Below are 16,244 nucleotides of genomic sequence, written 5' to 3' on the forward strand. Positions count from 1 at the left end.
AGAACGCCTCTGGAGAGAGGACATGTAAAAACTTACTCCCGTCGTACAGATGAGAAAACTGAGGTTGAAAGAGGGTAAACGAGGTCATTGAGCTCGACGGTTAGTAAAGCTAGTACCTTCATTCGCCCAGATTATTTTTGCTCCACACCCCTTAGGCTTTCCCTCCTGCCACAGGCCGCCTGGCATACCCCACTTACCCCTGGAAGTCTGAGTCAGCTGACCCCAGGGCCTAGCACCATCTTGTTTCCACAGTCATTAGTAAACACTAACCCATGCTGGTGACACTGTCACTGTTGAAATCTTTCTCATGGTGCCCCTCAGTCAGGATGGTATTCTGAGTGTTTACGATGGCAACCCAGAGGTCATTCAGTGGATGAAGGTCCTTACCTGTGTCGAGACAACTTTATCCCGCTACCTCTTGGGGAAGTTTAGCATTCTTTCGACGGGATCCCTTTGTCACTAGACTCCTGTAAATTGTGCATTTGTACATAACCATCATTGGCCTTTGTTGTTGCTTTTTTCCCCTCTTACTGATTTTCATGGCAATAGCCAGATCAGACGGTAAGAATTCTCCCCGGTAAACATTCTTCAGTGGGTCTTTGAGGGGAAGAGTGTCGTTTTCAGGGCTTTGCCGTGGGCAGGAGGCCCAGGCACCTTTATTTTACTGTATTTCACTCCTTTTGGCTCAGCCACGGCCGAAATGTGATCGGGAGAAATGCCATTGGTGCCAGGCTGTGGCAGGTCGGTGTTGGCTGAAGTCTGCAGCTCCTGCCGCTTTGGCCCCCTTGAAGACCGAGGGCTCGCACGTACCTTCCTCCCTTACCCGGGGCATTAGAGCATTTCAGCCGTTGCCGAAGGTAGTTGTTGGGCGTCATGGTCTGGCGGCTGCTCCCAGGGCTCCGGGTAGAGACGGCTTGGCGCTTTAGTGTGGTTTTCCGTAGTCTAATGAGAAAGACTCACGCGTGTGCAGAAAGTTTATATTTGCTTCGTTAAGACCTTCTCCCTCCACCCACCCCCCAAATACACACACCGGCAAAGTGCCCTAGACCCGGTGACCCCAGGTCCTCTGCCCGCAAGCCCTCTGACCACCGCCTGGGACGCAGAAGTCACCACGCGGCATCCAGATCCCCACCCTCACCCCCGGCACCACCAGCATTGCACTCCGGAGAGAAGCCCCGGGGACAGAAGGTCCTGCTGTGTGGCGTGTCCGCCCGCTGGGACGGACGCACGCTCGCAGGGCCGCCGGCCGCCGCCTGCACGCCCCTCACCTGGGCCGCCTGCACTGCCGCCAGCCGGGCCGCCAGCTACGGTCCGCCGGGCTTCCGGACCTGGTGGGCGGGTCCAGGGACGCTCCGCCCCTGCGTCCGTTCGCCCTCGAGGCCGCTCACTCGCACGTCCCCCTCTCGGATGCAGGCCGCCGCGTCGCCGGAACCGGGCTGAGCATGGGGACAGGGAGGGGCGCGGAGTGGGAGTGGGTGGTCGGCGCCCGGCACCCCCGGCCTCAGAGCCCCAACTCGCCGCAGAGTCGCCCTCTCGTTCCGAGCTCCCGCCCTGCCACCCGGTGTGCCGCCCCGGGCGTGGGGACGCCACCTCCCGCCTGCCGTCCTGGCGGGACAGAGAGAGGCCGCCCCGTGGCCGCGAGTCGCCAGGCACCCGCTGCCGTAAAAGTCAGCTGAGCGGGGCTCGAAGAAGGGGTGACTGCGGCTGGGCCGTAGGGGCTCCCGCGTTCCGAGGGGGGGCACCCCAGGCCATGAGAAGGCAGCCGTAAAGCACGGGCCCCCGTGGAGACCCGGCCTGTCGGGCGTCGTGGAGAGGCGCGGCGTCCCGCACCCGGGCGAGGGGGTGGGCGTCAGGGAGGAGGGGCCGCTCGCCCTCCGTCGTGCCCCCATCTGCTCCCGTGCTCCCTGAGCCTCCCTCGTTTCCGTCACTTGGCCTGAATCCGTCGTCATGATCGCGGGCCCGTCCGTGCCCTGAGAGGAGAGCTTCGGACCCCCGCGCGCGAGGTGTGCCCCGGGGCCAACCCCCGCAGTGTGGCTCGGCGCCCGTTGCTGCCAGTCGTTCTCGATAGTTATCGCGGGTTGAGGGTAAGACTTCGAGGCTCTGTTCCCGAGGTGTGTTTCCGCCAAAAAGGTGTTCACCGCGACAGCGTGGCCGAGGTGACGGGAGGGAAGCGCGGGGCCTGGTGTGCCGCGCTCGGGCCGTGGCCTCGGCCGGGTGGGCTGTGGAGCCCCGGAAATGCCGCCGGGCGGTGGGAGGCGACGCCGGTTGGCAGGCTTCGCACAAAGCACGGAACAGGAGCTATCTCATTAAAGAAGAGACAGACAGACAGTTGCTTGGAGAGAACACCTGCCCCCGGAGGGTAGTTACCGGAAATCCGGACTCGCGAGTCCCTGGACGAGGCCAGAGCAGACGGCGCGCTCCCACCGCCGCCCCGAACCGGCCTTCGTCCTTCGCTCCGCGCTGGCTGCTCGGACTCTGCGTTCTTGGTACTTCCGCCGGCAACGGGGGATCCTCCAGATCATCGCGGACTTCGTCCTCTCTGTTGCTCCGTCGTCGTCGGCCCAGCCTCCGCAGACGACACCCTTCGTGGCCCTTCCCCGCGCCGTTCGCCTGGTTCGCCTGGTGCGGCTGCTCGGCCCGCTGGCTCCAGCGCGCCCACCGCCTCCCGCTCCCGCGGTTTCCCGGCCCCGCCTCCGCCCCGCCCCTCCCTCCGCCCGTGTCGCCCAGCGTCGTCCTCGGCCCGGCTCCCGCCTCGTCCCGGCGAAACCCTCCCTGGTGAGGCCCGACCGGGAATCAAGGGCGCCGGGCACTTGACACGCATCCCCTCACCTCATTCTCCAGAAAGAAAGAAAACGCTTTGTACAGCTGGAGGGCGGGGGGGGGGGGGGGTGAAGCTCAAGGAGTAAGTTGCGGGCTCCCGTGCCCGCGGAGGGGCAGGGCTGCGATCCAGACCGGCCGTAGGACTCGGAAACCTGTTCTCTGTCCGTGGTGTCGGGGCCTCCCTTCGACCCCTGTCCCTTCCTTTCTCAGAATCCTGAAGGAGCCACCCCCCTGCCTACCCTAGCACTCGAAGCTCCCCCCCCCCCGCCTTGCTTTTCCAGTCTCCTCTTCTGTCAGAGGGACGGGTGTCCGTGTACCACGTGCTTCAGATCGAGCCACGTTTTGCTCTAGGTCAAGAGCCACCTCGAAGAGCCGGCTGCTGCTTGCGCAAGGTCTTTCCCGTTCTCTTCACAAGGAACGTTCTCTCTCTGCGATTCCCTCTGCTGGATGACAGATTAATTAGCCGCCAGGAGACCACGTCACTGCCCCGGGGAGGGGGTGGGGGGATCTGAATGCCAAGCTGGGCGGTCCCAAGCGCTGTAGCCGTCCTTAAAAGGTCTTTGTCTCTTTTTTGGCAAAGGTGTGGTACCTAATTCCTGACTCCGATACTGTGAGTTCGAGCCCTTTCACGTTGTAGGCACTTGGAGCGAACGCCTGCGGGTCTCCGCTTAGGACACCGTCAACACCTTTTCATTTTAGTAGCACCACTGCCTCGCAGGTGAAAGACGGAGGCAGAACACCTTGTGGATATTTTTATGTCTCCTTTGGAGCACAAGTTGCCAGCCAGATGACACACAGTTCACTCACCATCCTCACCCGCAAAGTAATGCCGTGTGTTAGCGCTGGCAGTGCCCTCTGAGCCGTCCTCGTCCCCACTTCCCGTAACCCTCGACCGCAGCTCTTGGCACAGCGTCTACTTGGAGATTCATAGATCTATACACATCTTCCCATGATTTCTCTTTCTGGGGAAGACACGAATGATTACTTCCCCTTGGGAGTAATGTTCTCAGAGGTCATTTAGTGTACCTTAGCCGTGTTTTTTAAACCGTAAACCGTGCCGTTTCTTTCTCAGTCTCTTCAGATGGAGGGACCGAGTCCTCTGCCTTAGTGGATGACAACGGCAGCGAGGAGGATTACAGCTATGAAGACATCTGTCAGGCCAACCCCAGATACCTCCAGCCGGGCGGGGAACAGCTGGCCATCAACGAGGTACTGGAATCGCACACAACGGTGGCGGGTCTTGGGGACCCGACTCTCAGGGCACACGGTCACTTCAGACTTGGCCCTCTTGATTCTTTCTCGCCAAACCTATTCCCAAACCTAGAACTCTGATATCGTGGCATTTTCAAAGACCACGTATGTGACTAAGTTTTCTAGATAACCAAAGCTCACACGTTGCTCTAAGTCATAAGGGCAGCAGTCATCAGTGTTTGGATAGTGCTGTTCAGAAATGCTCTTCCTTACGTTATCCCAGAAAGATCTCACAGCTGATCGCAGAGGTAGATGTTATAATCACTACCCGTATTTTAATACACACTCAGAGACTAAGAGGGCGCGACACTTGCTAGCAAATGGCAGACCTGAAATTAGCCACGTATTTCTTACTACACGTTTGGTGTTCTTTCCACCACTGGGCATCTGCAGCCCCTTTTATGGAACTCTTTCTAGAAGACACCCCTGGCTTTTGGACCTGTTGACCAGAGTGCATGGAATGTCACTTCTCAATGAGTTAGCGTCTCCGTTAGTGATACCGGTTGTTGCTGTAGAAGATGACGGTGTCCCTGGGAGCTGAGAGGACCCACAGCCACCTGCCCCTGTGGCCGACTAACAGATGAGCTGTGTCTGTTCCTGGCTTTTTAAATCAGCTGTTAAATATCTGGAGACCACGCTGTGTCCTCTTTAATTGTAGTAGACTATCAAGTTAGATCAAGAGTTTATTCAGACCGTGAATGAAGTATGGAGAGTAATCTCTAGGTGAACCTGTGAGTGTCTTACTATAATGTATATACATAACCATTGGAGGCTCGGTTCTGTGTTATCTAGTTTGCTCAGAAACAGACAATTGCTTGGGGGCTGAAAATTCCATAATTCATATTTGTTAGATAACTGATGTACAGATAAGTGAGCCGTTTTAATACTTCCTTGGGAAAAAAAAAATAGATACGGGGTTTCCTTTAGGAACATATGAGAGACACCCACCTGATTTTCCCTGATAAGGAAACGCATTTTGTACAAGGCTCAAACACTAAGGACTGACCTGGAGCCAGCAGTATGTACAGAGAAGCAGCGGAAGATGTCTGTGTCCCCTCATCTGCCCGCCGCAGTTTGCGCTAAGCACGTGTCCCCATTGCAGCTGATCAGCGATGGCAGTGTGGTCTGCGCAGAGGCCCTATGGGACCACGTGACCATGGACGACCAGGAGCTGGGCTTCAAGGCAGGAGATGTCATCCAGGTTCTGGAAGCCTCTAACAAGGACTGGTGGTGGGGCCGGAGTGAAGACAAGGAAGCCTGGTTCCCCGCAAGCTTTGTCAGAGTAAGTGTGACGCTTTCCCCTTCCCACAGCTGCCTGTGGGGGGCGGCAGAGCTGCGTCCAGCTCAAGCCCGCTCTCTATAGGCTCAGTTCTTTGTCGTGACGTTATTTTACTTATTTTTTAATTTTTTTAAATGTTTATTTATTTTTGAGCGAGAGATCGAGAGAGCGAGCGAGCGTGGTGGGGGAGGGGCAGAGAGAGAGGGAGACAGAATCCGAAGCAGGCTCCAGGCTCCGAGCTGTCAGCACGGAGCCCGGTGTGGGGCCCGAACCCACGGACCACGAAGATCATGACCTGAGCTGCAGTCGGACACTTAACTGACTGAGCCACCCGGGCGCCCCTCTTTGTAATCATTTTAATGAAACCTTTCAGAAATTAGATGGGTTGAAGGAAAAATTTCAACCATGGTCAACTAACTGTGGCATTGCTGCCATGGTTTGAGCCGCCGGCCCGGCCGTGGCCCTGCCAAGTACGTGAAGATGTAGCCTAGGGCCAGGCTGCCTTCCTGACCAGCCGTGGAGAAGTGGAAACCTGGGGTCGGGGGGACCTTCTGCCTGCTTCTGGCGCCGCCTCCCCCCCGAGTCACCTGTCACCTGTGTGTGGCCCGCAGTTGCGTGTCAATCAGGAAGAGCTGTCGGAGAATTCCAGCAGCACCCAGGGTGAGGAGCAGGAGGAGGGCGCCGGCAAGAACCGCCACAGGCATTTGGAGAGCAAGCACCAGATGCGGACCAATGTCATCCAGGAGATCATGAACACCGAGCGGGTGTACATCAAGCACCTCAAGGACATCTGTGAGGTAAGACCCCGGACCCCGCGGCCTCCCCCGGGTTGTCTGTGGGATATGCCCGTGTGGTTTTCTTCTGTCCCCAGTCGGACACACTCTTCTGTAGCCCTCGCTTTTCCTCCCCTGTCTGTCCATGCGGCCCCTGCATGGACTGCACCCTCATTAAATACTTGTCTGCCTTGTTGAGCATCAGTGGCCCCCTGCTGTAGTCAGCTTTCTTTCCTACACTCTCAGGACTGACATCCTGAGGTTATTCAGAGCGAATGACTCTCTGCCTTTTAATTTTATTTATTTATCTATCTATTTACTTATTTATTTGAGAGAAAGAGAGAGAGAGCAAGCAGGGAGAGGGGCACAGAGAATATCTTAAGCAGGCTCTGTGCTCAGCACGGAGCCCGACGTGGGGCTCGATCTCACAACCCTGGGATCGGGACCTGGGCTGAAATCAGAATAGGACGCTCAACCGACTGAGCCACCCAGGCGCCCCCAGAGTGAATGACTTTCAGAGGAGGCAACACCCGTCGGGTGAAACCCACACGATTCCGCAAATGTGCGTCACTCTTTACAATCCCACTACATCTAATCGCTGTCTCACAGATTAGGTTCTCAGTCAGTTAGATGCAGACCAAAAAAAAAAAAAAAAATTTCGTTGTATCTAGTGATTTTCAAAGCCATATTCTGCAGTGTCATGGTATTCTACTGTGTGATAAATTCTGTGTCTCCCACGATCCTCTGTTTTTGTGGATTTTGTACGAGCATTATGCTCCACTGGTGTTGGCCCCATCTCCTCTTTCCCGCTGGCCTGGCCCTGAATGCTGAGTGCTGCACTCTCAGTTCAGCTGTGAACATTTAGCACTAAAGACAAACGCAAGGGAGACAAGTGCCCAGTGATTGGATTAGCTGGCCAGAGAAAGACTGAGCGATGTTTAGCTTTAACCATCTGTTCCCTAGAAGTTAAGGGAGTTTTTTTAAAGTGCCATTTTAGGAAAGTAAGTCATGTCTTAATAATTGTCGAGCTTTGACTTTGTGCCTTCCTTTGACCTGGATGAATTCCTACAAACACTCACCGGGCAGGTCCTACTACCCCTCCTATTACAGATGAGGAAACTGAATCACAGAGAAGGTAAAGTGGTGGGGTGAGGATTTAAATCAGACGGGTCTGCCCTACAGCCTGTATCTTGAACCTTTACATTGTCTTTGTGTTAAAGTTCAGACCAAGTGGGCAGCGGTATGTATTTTATCATGGAGTCCGCTTAGGCTATGTTATTACATGATGCTGATTTGGGGATAATTATTACACACATTTGTGGCCTTTCCTTCCTTCCACACTAACTTCTACCCAAGCCATGGTACAACTAGGGTGTTGTACGTAGAGAATGAGTAGGGCTGTAATCGGGGCAGGCCTCGGATTAAAGATCTGCGGATCTGTGCTCTATATAGAAAGTAGGAAATGGTGGAATCTTTGGGTAAGATGTCCTTGGCTCTTTGCCATGACAGTGAGCCGGCAGCATGAGCCGTTCAGCAAGCTGTGGCATTCTGTATTTGACAGGTCTTCTCAGCTGTGAAATGAAATTAGGGATGGGAGAATGATTATCTTAAGAGTTTAGAAAAAGTATGACAGTCCCAATGTTTGAGCCTCATGTTTGAAACCCTGCAACTTTGCTTTATGAGTATAATCTGAAAACTTTATATAGTTTCTTGCCTCCTAAATCCAACCACATGCACCTGTTGTTCTCTTTTCTTTTAAAAATATTCATAGCACACTGCAGTCGCGGAAGTGTGATTACCCCATCAGGGACCCATAGGGTAAAATAATTTTCTCTAATTAAAATCTCCTCCAAGATAATGGCTTTGGGCCCAGAACACTGTATTATTCAAATAATTTCTGTGAATCTCCAAATTAACGTTTAAAAGTTTACTTCTCTGTTTCGCAGGGCTATATCCGACAGTGTCGCAAACACACGGGAATGTTCACTGTTGCGCAACTAGCCACCATTTTTGGAAACATTGAAGATATTTACAAATTCCAAAGAAAGTTCCTGAAAGACCTTGAGAAACAGTACAATAAAGAGGAACCTCATTTAAGTGAAATAGGATCCTGCTTTCTGCAACATGTATGTCACCTGTTACGTCTTATTAATCACATCCGGTCAAATAATTTTGAAATGTTTCTCCAATCTAGAAAGGAGTCCTTTTTTGTTCTGTTTTGTTTCTTGCTTTGTTTGCTGGATTAATTGCCTATGGAATGGAGATGTCAGTTGTAAGTTAAGTTGCTTGGTTTATATGGTTAATCTTTACCTACATACCTCAAGATTTTAGAATCTTCCCACTTTTATGCAGTTTGGAGTTAGGGGGTTGTGTTTGGAGTAATTTCTCATAGTCCCTCTCATAGTAACTATTATATGTTAATCACTCTTCTCAGGGTTTTCTTGTGTTAGCTTCTGTACTGCTATGACGTGGTAGGATTGATTATTTTACCCATTTTCCAGATGCAGAAACTAGCCCAGAGAGCAAGTGACCCAAGGTCACACGTTAGTTTTTTTTTTGATGTTTGTTTATTTTTGAAAGAGAAAGCATGAGCAGGGGAGAGGGCAGAGAGAGAGAGACACACACACAGAATCCGAAGCGGCTCCGAGCGGTCAGCACAGAGCGCAACGCGGGGCTTGAACTCACAAACCACGAGATCATGACCTGAGCGGAAGTCGGACGCTCGACCGACTGAGCCACCCAGGCGCCCCTCAAGGTCACACATTAGTAAGGAGCAGGTGTAGGTTCAGACCGAGGTGTGCAGTTCTCAGACCCCTGTGTGGAACGCTGTAAGTACCTCAGAACGGTCTTGTGATGATGGCGTGAGCTTAATAACTGAGGATTCAGTGCCCCTGATTAATTCTAACAGATTTCAGAGGAAGGAGACTTTATTCCCAGCCCAAACGGACACAATCATCGTAACAATAATAGCAGTGACAAAGCCAGCTCCTCAGGTAGCACTTGCTGGGTACTGACCCCAGTGGCTATGCAGAGGCAGCAGAACGGAAGCTGGTCCTCGGGTAGGTTGATTTTAAGTGGCTGAAGATAATGCCGTGGTGGCCACGCAGCGGGGAGCATCCGCCCCACGAGTGCACTGGGTCTGTTTGGGACTTGGTGAAAGGCCTGTTTGGCCAGAGCAGAAGGTTCCAAGACAGAAGCTTCAGAGGTCGGTGAAGGTCAGGCTGCAGGGGGCAGGGCCTGATGAAGGCGAAGCCTCTGGGCGCGGCCTTGCCGGGAGAACGGGAGAAGCCACACAAGGGACGAGGTGGTACTGGGGAGGGGTGACTGCAGTGGGTGTGTGGAAAGACAGACATGTGGGCGTGGGGATTTCTGAGAACCAGCTGACGAAACTGGTCTTGGGGCGTCAGAACTGCCTGCAGGGCGTTGAGTGTCCAAGAATTAACAGGTGGGTGGGGAAAACCTTCTAGACTTCTGGGACACGGGAGTTGAGGCGTGTCGTGCTGGGCACAGACAAGTAGGAACTGCGGGGTGGGACACCGCACAGCCGTGGGCAGGGCGGGCGACCGCCAGCGGGCAGCCTGGCCGCAGTGGCTGCGGCGGGGGGCTGTTCGGAGGTGGGGTGCGGAGGCCCTGGGAATGTGGAAGCAGGGGCAAGCCCTCGAGCACGGATGGGGGACTGACAGGGTGCCGCTCTGGGATCCGGGAGAGAAGCGCCGGTGTCCTGAGACCTTGGACAAGCAGCCTCAAAGGGAGAAGTCCGGGAGAAAGGAAGGGAGCCGGGGGCCTCACGTGTGTGGGGACCAGGCGGTGGGGCGTTAGGGGGAGGACGTGCTGTGGGGGGAGCGGGTGGTGGCTTTGAATCCCCCCCTTGTGGTCACAGTCACAAGCCTGTGTGTCAGTGAAAGTAAAGAGGACGAGGGGGAGACAGACGGGACTTGGGAACAGGGCCTGCCTTTTCCTTGGAGCAGAGCTGGGGCGGAGAGGACGGTGGCAGTGGGTGCCGCTCCCCCTGTGGAAGCCCCGGGCCACCGTGAGACACCCCGTCAGGGTTCGACGAAGGGGGCTTCGAGTGGGGCCAGGGCACCGAGTCCTAGAGCAGCCCCCCCCCCCTTGGGCCCCCTGCTCTGTAAGCGGCCCCTGCCTGCAGAGAAGACGCGGGCTTGCTGCATGAGAACAGGGCAGAATCGGGGTGCTCTCCGGGACGCCCCCTCGGACGGGGCCGCGCCCATCGCCAGCCCATAGCCTGACGCGGCTGTGCTTCCCCTTCCCAGCAAGAGGGCTTTGCCATCTACTCCGAGTACTGTAACAACCACCCGGGCGCCTGCGCGGAGCTGTCCCGCCTGATGAAGCAGGGCCGCTACCGACACTTCTTCGAAGCCTGCCGCCTGCTGCAGCAGATGATCGACATCGCCATCGACGGGTTCCTGCTGACGCCGGTGCAGAAGATCTGCAAGTACCCTCTGCAGCTGGCCGAGCTGCTCAAGTACACCACGCAGGAGCACAGGTGAGGGGCAGGTGCCGCTGGGGGACGCGCACCGGAGCCTGCGCACCCCGCCCCCAGGGGGGCACTCGGGGCTTCGCGGAGTGGCGGTGACGGGCTGGCTCACGCGTCCTCTTGACGCTCTCGCTGAGCGTTGGGGAAGAAGCTGTCGTGTCGCTTCGAACGTTCAAGATTACTCTGAAGTCTGAACTAGGGTCATCGAAGAGGCTCCGGCATATCTGTTCCTAGAGATGCTCAACATCTAAGAATAATTCTTAAACTGTGTCATGAGCACACGGGGGTTTGTGTTGTCTGTTGGTCCTTATAAGTGACGTATATCCTACAAGTGCTCTTTTGTAGCTACTCAGTAGTTAATAAATAAAGACCTACACCGGCGGAACTTCAGTTTCGGAAACAGTCTGCTTCCCGTCCTATAGCAGCTCACCCCCAGAGCGCTGTCATGCACTGCAAGGAGAAGTTACTTTACGGAAGGGTGAGGACTGCCAGAGTTTAAACCCTGAAAGAGTGGGGAATCTCGAGGGTACAGGGTAGCGTGTAGGGTCAGGTTGGAGAAGCATCCCCCCGAGGTCCCGTCTGGCTCTAAGCCCTTTCTTGCCCAACCTGGGTGCTCACTCCGTCTCCATAATCCGTTCCATCCCGTACACCTTGCGCTTTGGGGCACGGGACTTCTCATCGTGGTCACCCGAATGCTCCATTTCCTTGTCCCTAAGTTCTTCTGGGGGAGCTAATTATTAAGTTGCTACTTAACAGCAACTCACTGTTTTCCTGCATGCACAGAATAACGCATAACCGTGCTGTGATTATTTGTGAGATCTCACCCACTGGGTGTTGGAATGGGCACGCCGTTCTTTGCCACTCCCCAGGATGTGCAGGACCCAGTTGTGCGTGGTGCCTTTAAGTGGCACTGGTTGGGTTATTGCTGTGTTTTCACCAGGCCACAACCGGAATGCCAGCTGGATACCAAGGTTTTGGGATAAAGCTTGCTATTTTAGGTAAGACTCAAACCTCATTCCTGACATCCGTGCCACTGGTACAAAGCTTTCAGTGTACCTACCCGTAGCCCTTGAAAGGATGACCTGGAAAGGTTCTAGGATGCAGAGAGGGGGACAGGATTGTACCCAGAGGAAATCTGCCTTGCCACACCACAACAGTGCTGGCTTTTCACAGCTAACTGTTGCCCGGAGAGCAATCAGATTCTCCCCGGCAGTGCCTGGCCCTGCAGGGTGTGCCGGATGGAGCCATCTTTTGTCCTGTCTGTTGCCGGACTCCTGTGGAGACATGGGGCTTGCAGAAGGAATCCTTTTACAATTAGATTGGAAGGTGGAAAGAGAAAAAGAGCTGGGTTGCCAAACAATAGACCCTATAGACATGGATGTTAAAGAATTAAGATTAAAGGAATAAGAGAAAGGCATTCATTGAAAGAGGTAAGAGAGAAGAGAGCTATATATATTTCTATTTCTATTTCTATTTCTGTTTCTATTTCTACTTCTGATGGGAAAATCAGAAAACTTGAGTGGAAGCAAAATAGCAAAGTTAAGAGAGCCACACATTTAAAGAAAATGTTCAAGAATGAACACACAACATGATGAGGAACCAGAGAAAATAGATAAGAGTAAAAAGAGACATCTTGACAGACATGGGCAAGCAGATTGGTACGTTCTCAGGTGGGAAGTGTATGTCCAGAAGTCTGTGCTCATCCTTCAACAGTTGGTTTTTCTCTTCTAAGGGCATTTCTCACCGTGAGGCATTTGTGTATTTTGGCTACTACTCTCCCCCCCCTCCCCAACCCCAATCCTTTTAAAGGAAATGACAGAAAGCCCATTTCCCTGTCTTCATTCAATAAAACAAAACAATTAAAAAAAAAACAAAAACATTACGTTCTGCCTCTTTCCTAGGATTGACAGAAAATCTTGTAGGAAAACATATACAATAATTTTGTGCACTCTTCTTCATTGTCGGAGGCCTGGGGTGAGTGGTGGCTCCCATTACTTTGGCAGCCCCCTTGTATCCGTTTTGGTCTTCCATTGTGCCCCGCTTCTGAGTGTGAACGGGCCTGTTTAAAGACAGCGAGGTCTGCCTTGTGGGGGAGTGCCCAGGGACTTCCCAGGAGTGGAGTTTAATTGTGTTTGCTAAATAAACAAGAGTCTGCTTCCAAGGCTTTCTTGTCCTGACTGCGCAGGAGGATCTGAATTCGGTGCAACTGAGATCCAAAGGCTCCGTCTATCCCGTGAGACACAGGAACGTGCCAGAAAGTGAAGAATTCAGCTCATTAGCTGGATGATTGGTTTACATGTCCCCAAATTATTAATGCCGAGCAAACTGGAATGTAAAACTTCCCAATACTAGACATGCCCTGCCCGAGTCTGTGTGTAGAGTATAGCTGTAATTTATTTTTCCAGTACCTCCAGTTTTAGAAACCTGGGGAACAGCAGCCTGCTCCAGGGAACATTTAGTTTGATCTGACCGCAGGATACGGAAGCACCAGAAATGAAGGTCGTTCAGTGAGGTGAATACGGTGTTAGTGTTTACATAACACCACGTCCAGCTTCTGTGGCTCATGTGCCCTTTGTGTCCTTTCCTGAATATCATCACAGATGAGGCTCAGAGCGGATAATTAGTCTCGAGAATGGTTACTGATTGTTAAAGTACTTTATATAGCAACACTGGCTGTAAGAGAACCAAAGCAATAATGAAGACTGTCCTTTCTTTATTGATGAAAATAATCTATTGTCACTGTGACTAAAACTTATTTCTTGTGGCATTCACTTTCATTCATTGCGATTTCTGGGAAATGAATGAAAACATTCTTATTCCAAAGAATTCTGGATTGCATTCGGTCAGCTCCCTTAACCTATGGAGACTGTAGTCTATTCATAGAGGAAAAAGCAAAAGGGAACAACGGCCGTTATTTAGATGCCACGTCGTCCAGACTGTTGGTATACAAATCGGGGATGGGGGGCATGACTTAGTCAGTCTGCCTTTGCAGGTTTCAGGTTATATGGTTAAAACGAACCTCCTGCTTTGCAGTGATTACAACAATATAAAGGCGGCCTACGAAGCCATGAAGAACGTAGCCTGTTTGATCAATGAGCGCAAGCGCAGGCTGGAAAGCATCGACAAGATAGCACGGTGGCAGGTGTCCATCGTGGGCTGGGAGGTAAGTGCGAACCCCTTCCTGCACCTGCTGCGCCGCCCAGCACTGTGCACCCCCTCCCTCGCTCCGGTCTAGCTTGATGCCATACTTCAGCATCCTGTGACTGACACTTCATATTCTTGGCTTTCACGGTGTCTGTATTTTGAGGCACGTGCTCGACCTTAACAGTCAGCTACTTGACGCCTCACCTGCACCAAGAAATCAACTCTGAAGCGTGTCTGTAATTCATTTATCGTTTACGCTGTCTCTCCTGCTGGGAAGTACGCTCCATGAAAGCAAACGGAGAACCCTTAAAATACACAATATAGTGTGGGAGGAGTCCGGACTCCGGACTCACACTGCGTGCGTCCGAACTGGTCTGATCTGGGCCAGATCAATATTTTCATCCATAAGGTGGGGTTCAAAACGCTACCTGCCTCACAGGGCTGTTGTGAGGATTGTCTAAGACGGTGGTAAACGCAGTCCTTGGCACACCCTGTCAGAATGGTCTAGCGTGCGTATTTATTTATAAACACGACAACCACAGCAGCGTCTGGCGCTGCTCTAAGCCGTTTTTATATGCGAACTCATTTCATCCTCTCAGTGACCCTATGAGGTAGGGACTGCTGTGGCCTCCACTGAACTGATAGGGAGCGGAAACATGCACGGGTAGGGAGCTGGCTCAAGGCCACACAGCCGGAGAGTGGCACACCCGGATTCCAATCTAGTCAGGCAGCCTGGCTTCAGAGCGCATGCTGGTGACCGCTAGACCCTATGGCAGTCATTAAGAACGATCAGCTGGTGCTGTTCCGATTGTGTTTAGACCAAGTGAGATTCATCCTACATCAAATTGATTAGTCAGAACACACTGTCCCGAAGGATTAAGAAAGTTTGGATGGAGAAGTTAGGTTTTTAACTAAAGTAGGTGATGGCCATAAACGTTGGAAAGAAATACTTCTATTTCAGGGGCCGTAGAGACTTGTGGAGCTTGAATGGGCCCTCAGACATCACTGTGTTTAACTCTCTTACTTTGTAAGTGAAGAATCTGGGACACAGAATTGCTATAGGCAAGTAAGTAGAACTGTTTTAGAGTCAAGATTTTCTGCCTCCACAGAATGTTGTGTGTGACCGGGACTGAAGGAGAATAAAAATCTTAGAGATCAAAGGCCGGTGTCGTACCCAATACCGTAAAGGTACATTGGGTTAGACCCGACCTAATACTGTAAAGGTGTATTTTTCCTTGTGTTCCTGGACTGTGGCATTGAGGGGATAATTTATTGTCAGAAGTTCACCGATCTCTGGTTGGCAGTTTGCCACGTGGCCTTTTGTTTCCAAGATCCGAAGCTAGTTTTTATTCTGGGAGCCGCTGTGTATACCAGACGGGAGAGCCCGAGCCCCAGGGTCGATAGCGCGGAGTTCCCACCCGTAGGAAGCCTCTGTGGTGGCCTTCTTCTCCCAGGAGCAGCCATTTCAGACGGGGTGGAGTCTAGTGACCCAGCACGTTTGCCACCGGGAATACACCTCACAACATAGAGACGCTGTAACATCTCCCGCTGAGTAGGAGGTAAAGAAAGGAAATTTCACACACAGGGAGACGAACAGCCCGAGATTCGCGTGGCCTCTTGAGCCCCGCTGACCCGCGGACGGGTCTCCTGTGACTGGAAGGTCCGAGAACAGACCGTGTCAGGACCTCTTCCTGTCTCCGTGACGCGTGAAGGAATCGGGATGGGGAGACCGTGAACTGTGTTTCCCTCCCTCCAGGGGCTGGATATCCTCGAGCGGAGCTCGGAACTGATCCACTCCGGGGAGCTGACCCAGGTCAGCAGGCACGGCAAGAGCCAGCAGCGGACGTTCTTCCTGTTTGACCACCAGCTGGTGTCGTGCAAGAAGGACCTGCTGCGCAGGGACGTGCTCTACTACCGAGGCCGCACGGACATGGACGAGGTGCGGCTTGTGGACCTGGAGGACGGGCGGGACAAGGACTGGAACCTCAGCGTGAAGAACGCCTTCAAGCTCGTCAGCAAAACCACCGACGAGGTTCACCTGTTCTGTGCCAAGAAGCAGGAAGACAAGGCGAGGTGGCTGCAGGCCTGCGGCGACGAGAGGAGGCGCGTGCGAGAGGACCGCGAGATGGGTGAGCGGTGCCTCTGCCCTCCCCTCCCGCCCCAGCCGCGTCCCCCCCCCCCCCGCCCCCCCCAGCGGTCAGCTCTTCCCCGCCCCCCGCCCCGGGGTCAAGTAGCCCCCTTGCAGAAAAGAAGCGGGATCTGCAAATCCCGAATACGGTCGACCCCACGCACAGTCAGAAGCCCGCGTGTTAACTCTTGACGACTGACAGCCTGCTGCTGACCGCAGAGCCTTACGGCCAATGTAGTCGATTAACACATGTACGGAGCTTGTGCCGTTTAATCCCAAGATGTGGATACTGTTGCTATACCCGTTACTATAGGTGAGGAAATTGAGGCTCAGGGCACTTACCCACTCTTCTAG

The 16,244-nt window shown here is 53.3% G+C and overlaps 1 protein-coding gene across 5 annotated transcripts in view; it reads left to right on the forward strand.

Annotated features, from left to right (window-relative positions):
* The window catches only part of SPATA13 (spermatogenesis associated 13), a 338,414-nt gene that overhangs the window by 314,012 nt on the left and 8,158 nt on the right, over positions 1-16,244 (forward strand). For all 5 annotated transcript variants that reach the window (XM_053900894.1, XM_053900895.1, XM_053900900.1 and 2 more), the window contains 7 exons: positions 3,893-4,029; positions 5,174-5,353; positions 5,962-6,147; positions 8,070-8,249; positions 10,395-10,627; positions 13,652-13,781; positions 15,519-15,891. In XM_053900894.1, the coding sequence (XP_053756869.1) occupies positions 3,893-4,029; positions 5,174-5,353; positions 5,962-6,147; positions 8,070-8,249; positions 10,395-10,627; positions 13,652-13,781; positions 15,519-15,891 (1,419 nt within the window). The remainder of the gene's footprint in view (positions 1-3,892; positions 4,030-5,173; positions 5,354-5,961; positions 6,148-8,069; positions 8,250-10,394; positions 10,628-13,651; positions 13,782-15,518; positions 15,892-16,244) is intronic.

This window comes from Panthera pardus, unplaced genomic scaffold (assembly GCF_024362965.1).
Source record: "Panthera pardus isolate Hobbes unplaced genomic scaffold, ASM2436296v1 HiC_scaffold_1, whole genome shotgun sequence".
NCBI lineage: Eukaryota > Metazoa > Chordata > Mammalia > Carnivora > Felidae > Panthera > Panthera pardus.